This window comes from Camellia sinensis, chromosome 8 (assembly GCF_055761805.1).
Source record: "Camellia sinensis isolate YWXY chromosome 8, ASM5576180v1, whole genome shotgun sequence".
Lineage (NCBI taxonomy): Eukaryota > Viridiplantae > Streptophyta > Magnoliopsida > Ericales > Theaceae > Camellia > Camellia sinensis.
The window spans coordinates 50,849,866-50,856,833 of NC_138968.1; the positions used below are offsets into that span (position 1 = coordinate 50,849,866).

Consider the following 6,968-nt stretch of genomic DNA (forward strand, 5'->3'; position numbering starts at 1 on the left):
ACTATTCATCAAAGTGCCTACAATAACATTGGGGTGAATGATAATTTTATCAAAGTGCATGCAATAACATTCTACATTTAAAAAATAAAAAATAAAAAATAAAAAAGTATGGGATGTACCACATCAAACTGTTGCATTTTTTAGGAGAATTGGGCAAACCAACCTTAATTTACATGTTCCCAAAAAAAATAAATAAATAAATAAAACACCCCTTAATTTACGTGCTATACAACTAAAACCTTGCATCCTAATGCATTAAAAAAGGAAAACCACTGAAAATATTCAAAGTTTTATCTCATAGGCCAAAAGGATACAACACAAACAACAAAAAGCAGATCACCATCACCACCCACCGAATGAAAAAATAAAATTAAAAAAATTTACTTGACTGAGAGCCATTTGTGCATCAGTATGTATACAGACGCCAGTTTTTTTTTTAAATTATTTTTTCATGTTTATTTTTAGAAAGGGGAGCAAAATGTAGTATTGCCTACACTGCATTCATTCTTTCTGAGTGTAGCCCTATTCAGGATGAATGCAATGTTGTGCATTTGTTGCCTCCTAATCAGTACCCCATTAAGGACCCGCTTTAAAGATACCAAGAGGCAACAAATGCAAACATTTAGATGCGGTATTGATCAAGCGAGTCCTTAAGATGGAGACGTTCATGGTAGACTCTCCATGCATAGTCCTCAAAAGAAAAGGAGCTGAACGCCCTACCCTCTCCGCCTCTGTCTGTAGAACTTCCACCACCATCTTTGTTGATTGGGTAATCTTCGCCATAAACAGAGATCAACCTTGAAATGAGGGGAGAGACGGTGCTTTCTACTGGAAGAGTGACAAGAAGCGACATGGATATGCAGCGTCCATTGTTGCTATCATCCCCATAAATAGGAACAGGTCTTCCTCTCACTTTCTTTATCTTGCCATTGCTCCACACCTGTGATCAATTCATTCATACCACATAGAAAGAAGGTTAATATCACAATTTACTTGGTCAATTAGTATAAGCATAAGGATTAAATGTCCTATTGGTCCTGAAGTATGCACTCTTTACTATTTTGTTCAAGTTTTCAATTGTGTCGATTTAATTCCCAAAATATAAAAAAATGTGTCTGTAGTTGGTCCCCAAACTAGATGGCATTCAAATCAATAATGGAATTATGATCATTTTAGATATTTTATCTTAACGAATGAGGGCAACTTAGACACGCCCATTTTTTATTCGGTCTTTAATTTTGGACAGTGTCAAGTTTGAGGGCCAAATAATGACATTTTGTATATTGAGATCAAATTGACATAATTGAAGAGTTCAAATCAAAATAACAAAGAATGCATATTTTTATATACTGAAAGCGTACTTATTTATCCCTAAAAATAAGCTCAAATTATACAAGAAACAACACAAGAACTTGCCCGATGACACTAGCTATTCCTAAATTGTCCTTCTTCTGAATAAACGTATTCAGCTGCATTATCGAAAAACAAGAACAAGGTGAAGTGTCTCCTCATTTCAGGCAAAAAAAAATATAAAAAATTAAACATTAATGTTCAAAAAAAATGTCCAACATGTAAAAAATAAAAATAAATTAGTTCGATAAACTAATTTCTAATACCAAGTTCCATGGGCCTATTCTAATCCCCTCCCCAAGGGGATTCATAGTCCGGAGAAGATTACAAATCTCATCTCTATCTCTCAATACAAACATGATATTAGTGGATCTCATCTTACTATGAATCATAATCCCCTCTCTATAACCCAAAATAAACGGAGCCTTATATTATATATATACACACTAGAAGGTGTATGCACTCCTACACGGATGTGCCTCAAATTTACAATTTGATGCTAAGGATTCCAAATAATTTATTAAAAAATTTATCAAATCTCTCACATGGGTGTGAGACCCACACACATTTGGGTTTGTGTGTATCCCACACCCATGTAAGAGTTTCGATAGAAAATTTAGTGGATTATTTGGCATCCATAACATTTTCCAATTTACAATTACGAGTTACACATGTAATTACATCAATGCAATTGAACACAGTTATAGAAAAGGTGTAGCCACAAATGAAGGCCACTTGGCATAAAGAAAAATAAAGGTTTCACCATATCAAATCCAGCATTTGCTTTACATAATATGGATATATTCGAGTAATGTTAGAGACTTATATTTTTAAACTCTTATAGTCACTTACTAGTTGGGCCATATATTATTAGGTGTGTAATAAATTAAAAATTTACACAAATTATATTACATCATTATAGATACAGCTGTGAAAGATTTTTGAAAATCTTAAACATTTTCCTATATATATATACTTATATGTGTATATCTACTCTACTGCAATAGTGGTGCCCGCCAATATTTACTATTTTTCTACGTGATATGGGTTAGGGTAATTAAATTAAGAAAAATGATATACAAATTTAATTTTTGAACCTAATGATGTGTAAATAAAACGATTGATCAATGATTAGAGAGAATAGAAAAGAAAATTGTCTTAAATATTTTAATTAATTGTCACATTATTAAATTTAAAAAGTGAATTTAATTTTTTAACTCAAAGAACAATACTCTCAAACTAAACATAGAGATGTGACTTTCTAAATCCACCACAATTTTTGTTAATATTGGCTCTTATTTCAATCAAGTTGAACAACAAAATATGGTTAGGCGTTGGTCCACCATTGCATCTTCAACCAAAATCAAAGCCCATGGCCCTACCAAGATCTTACCCCATAGGGAGATGCATTATTGTTATTGTTATTATTATTATTATTATTATTTAACAATTTAAATTTAAGCCAATATATTGTATTACAAACCAAGTACAGCTAATTAGTAATTATTAAATAAATTCATAAAATTGAGAGATTTAAACAAATATAAAAAAAAAAATAAGACACATTACACACGATTGAAATGAGATAAAATAGCTGACCGCTCATCTTGAAAAAATTAACATCCTATTAGATTGAAAGATTTAGGGTTATTTTGGAAAGATGGTTATAATCAATTTTTTAGTTAAAAGTTGATTATAATCAGTTTTTTATGAGAGAGGAAAGTGGGTTATTATCTGACTTCCCAAAAGACCTCTTAGTGAGAAAAAAAAAATTTTATTAGAAAATTCTTTTTTAAGTGATTGTATCCCAACTAGTTCATAAGATATTCTTGTATTCCAATAAATCCTATTATTTAAATATTTGATCTATCAAATCCAAATTCTCATATTTAAGATATTTTATGGACATTTTCACCATTACAAATATTTTTTGAACGGTTAACAATTTGGTGATGTGAACATTCATATTTTACAATGTGAATATTTACATTGACAGTGTGAACATTCATATTAACAATGTGAATATTCACATTAACATGTTAACATTCATATTGATGGTGTGAACATTCACATCACGGAACATTCACACTGTAAATGTGTATATTATTAGGGATATTTTGGTAAGTATATCACCCATAAGACTTATTAGAACATAATAAAATAATGTGTACTAAACAGAATATAAGTAGGTGAAAAAATATTTACGAAAAAGTGCCCAAAAATAGTAAAAAATAGAACATCACTTGTTTTGATGATTAATGGGATGAATAATAGTAAAAAATAAAGAAGAATTGTGAGAAAGTCAAATTACATCAAACTTAAGTTTTGCTTCACACAAAAAGTGATGATATTTGGTAAAAAATAAAAATTACTCTTTTAATCATAATCCATCTAAACAAGAAGTTAAAAAATTACCATTATTATTATTAATTTTTTTTTTTTTCTCTCAGCACTCACGGGAGGGTAAAGACGCAAGTCACAAGCTCTCATTTAGGCCCCATTTGTTTGGAGTTATAGGGAGGGGATTAGAATTGATAGTGAGGTGAGACTACTATATGAGGTGTTTATTTTGAGAGATGGGGAGGGGACTCATAATCTTTTGGTATTAGTAAAGGCCTTGAAAGGGTGATTGGGAAGGAGGAGGTAGAGATGGTATTAGAAAAATAGTGAGGGATTAGAAAGTTTTTTATTTTTTTTATTTTTTATATATTGGAAATTTTTTTTAAAATATTAACGTTTAATTTTTTATATTTTTTTATTTGTTTTATTATTTTATATAAAAATAATTTAACAATTCCTACACTAACAACTATCATCAAAACAAATACAATTTTACTTAATCCGCTCACTATCAATCGCCTCACTATTAATTCCCTCACTATAAATCCCCTTCATTCTACCTCTGAAAACAAAAGGGACTATTATAACGCACGTTACGCAGCAGACAATGGGACCACCCATCAAAGTAGTTCTGCTCACTTTGATCTATGGCTAAGAGGATAATCGGACCACCCAACAAAATAGTTCTCAAACATATGAAGATCCTTGGAGAGGATATGAATAATAAATAAATCATGATGCATCAAGCTAGTTAACTCAAATGAATATTCATTAATTTCAAATCAAAAGACCTATAAAATGACTAATTATTTGATGATTTGTCATGGACATATCACTTTGGTACATTTTTTTGTACAAAAACTCTTATTTGCAAATCACTTTTTTTTTTCCTTTTCTTTTTTTAATTTTATAATAGGAAAATGATTTATGTTACACTTGTTTCGACGTAAAATATTTTACATAAAAAATATTATTCTTGTAAATTAATTTTATATAGAAAAGTGTTTTTGTTTCTATTTTTTGACATTTGGTTGACACTTAAAACAAAAACATTTTATTATCTAAAAAAAAAAATTGGTTCAATGAAGTGCCATTTATAACTTTTTAGTGAGTTAAGAAATTTATTTAAAAATGTTAAATGTGTAAAAATGTAATAAATAAGAGTCAACTTTGTAAAAATTAACTTACGAAATTTTTAAAGGTAAGTTATTTTTAAAAAAATGATACAAAAATATTTTATTTGTTTTTTGTTTAATCAAACAACAAAAAATAGTAAAATATTTTTATTTATGTCAAAACAAACGGTACCCTCCAGACAAAACTTTCGTACATAAAATTCGTTAAAAACAACATAGTATAGTAATAACATTTTTACAAGGAAAATGCATGAGACCCCCAGTGGGAGTACTGGGGTCTCTTCCTATTGGCCCAAAAACTGTTTGTTGTTGTTGTTGTTTTTTTTTTTTTTTTTTTTTTTTGATTTCAGCCATTACCAGCCCCTCACGTGGAGGTGGGGGTTGCTGGGGGTCTCCCCTGCTGGGGGTCTCCAGCAGGGCCCTTTTTACAATTTACAATTATAAATCATAATGATGAGTGTTTTGATTTTAAATTAAAAAAGGCATATGAGTTTTTTGTTTTTGTTTGTACAGCTTATTTTTTACAATATCATCAAATTAGTGCATATTACGTGTCAAACAAAACAAGATTAAATAAAAAATAAAAAATGAGAACCTTACTTCCGTCACAACTACATGTGCTTGATTAATTTGTTTGGTTAAGTGGGGTCCATTTGGCAGCTATCCATTAAAACCCAATTAGATTTGGAGCTTCCACCATGCTAACCCGTTTTCAATCCAACCCAAAAAACCCAACACACATCGGGTCAAACCAACTCAATACCAGATTCAGTCATGTTGGGTAAATCAATTCCAAAGAAAAGATTAAAACAATAGATCATGTGGGTTTTGATTTTTTCTAAATAAAAAAGAGACAATAACTTCAGAAGTGAAACTTTACCTGAGCAACGTCGCCAAGAGTGACCAAGATCGAGTCGATCTCGGGCGTGACTGAAACCCAACCCGAATCCGCCAACAATGAGCATCTCTGCCACCTAATTTGGAAATGCAACCCGACTACATACGGGTAAAACCTACCCGGTACGTTGCCTGGAGAGCCTTCGGATATCCACATGAACGAGCAGACCCGAGTGGGGTCCTCTCGGACCGGGTTTTCAAATCCCACTGCGCACGATAGCGCTTCGACAACCACTAGCCCCACCTTCTCCATTTCACGAGTGAACTCACCGAGTGAAGCTAAGGACAACTCGGTTGACTCGATAGAACAAGATGAGTCGAAACAGAACGAATCACTCATTCCGTTGTCGTCTTCGTCTTCTTCGCAGTGGAAGCCCAGTGGGCATTTTTGGGGGAAGTAGAGTTGTTTTTGTTCGCGCGGGAGGTTGAAGAGAGAAAGGGACTCGGACTCGACGGAGCGAGCGAGTTGGGAAGGTATGGAGGAGTTGGTGAGTTGGAAGAAACCGAGTTGGGAAGAGGCGGAGAGGAGGTCAGTGAGGAAGTTGTTAGGGTTTTCGGAGGAGAGGGAGATGAGGGGAGGAGAGGCGGCGGCGGGGGCGGTGGGTGGTGGGGAGCGGCGGCGAGTGGGGATGGAGAGAGTTGGAGGGAGGCGGTGGAGAAGTCGAGAGAGGACGTCGGCGGCGAGGTCTGAGGAGGAGTGGGGGTTGGGCTGTGTGGAGGGTGTCGGCGGCGGAGCTGCGGTGGTGCCGTAATTAGGGTTCGGTAGCTGGTGGAGTTGGTCGTGGGCGGAGGACGCCATCTTCAAAATAGCAGATGAACGAATTTGATAGTGAGTGACTCTGTGTTTAATTTTATAGGACAAGTGAACCAATTTGATACTATTTTTTCAAAAAAAAAAACTTCAATATTGTAATAGGCATGTTTTTCTAATCCAAATTTGGTATTACGTGAAAGAAACATGGAAAGGGACAATTACGCCTTGCTTGTTTCTTTTTATGGGACCCATTATTTTACATTCAAAAGTTTTAAATGGGAAAATTACTGAAATATCTTTCAAAATAATTATAAGTTGATGAAGATTTTTTCATATTTCAATTATCAAGTAAAATTCATTATTGAATGGAAATTTAGTTTTAAAATTTATACTGAATTACTATTTTCCAAGTTTAAAAACCCAACTACAAGGCTTTTTTTTCTTTCTTTCTTGGTTTTGATTCTACATATGCAAAACATTTGTTTGTATTT

General features: G+C 33.0%; 1 protein-coding gene across 1 annotated transcript; it reads right to left on the bottom strand.

The window, feature by feature from the left end:
• Positions 1-279: 279 nt before the first annotated feature.
• On the bottom strand, positions 280-6,690 carry LOC145796921 (gibberellin 2-beta-dioxygenase 3-like). Its single transcript, XM_082882612.1, has 2 exons — positions 5,707-6,690; positions 280-940 (listed from the first exon to the last, which is right to left on the bottom strand). The coding sequence occupies exons 1-2, from the start codon at positions 6,520-6,522 to the stop codon at positions 623-625; spliced, it is 1,134 nt and encodes a 377-aa protein (XP_082738738.1). The 5' UTR covers positions 6,523-6,690; the 3' UTR covers positions 280-622.
• Between the last annotated feature and the right edge of the window lie 278 nt (positions 6,691-6,968).

Excerpts from the sequence above, each read along its gene's own strand:
- LOC145796921 (XM_082882612.1), bottom strand. The coding sequence starts at position 6,522 with ATGGCGTCCTCCGCCCACGACCAACTCCACCAGCTACCGAACCCTAAT. Across the intron at positions 941-5,706 it reads CTCTTGGCGACGTTGCTCAG|GTGTGGAGCAATGGCAAGAT; the intron begins GTAAAGTTTCAC and ends AATTGATCACAG.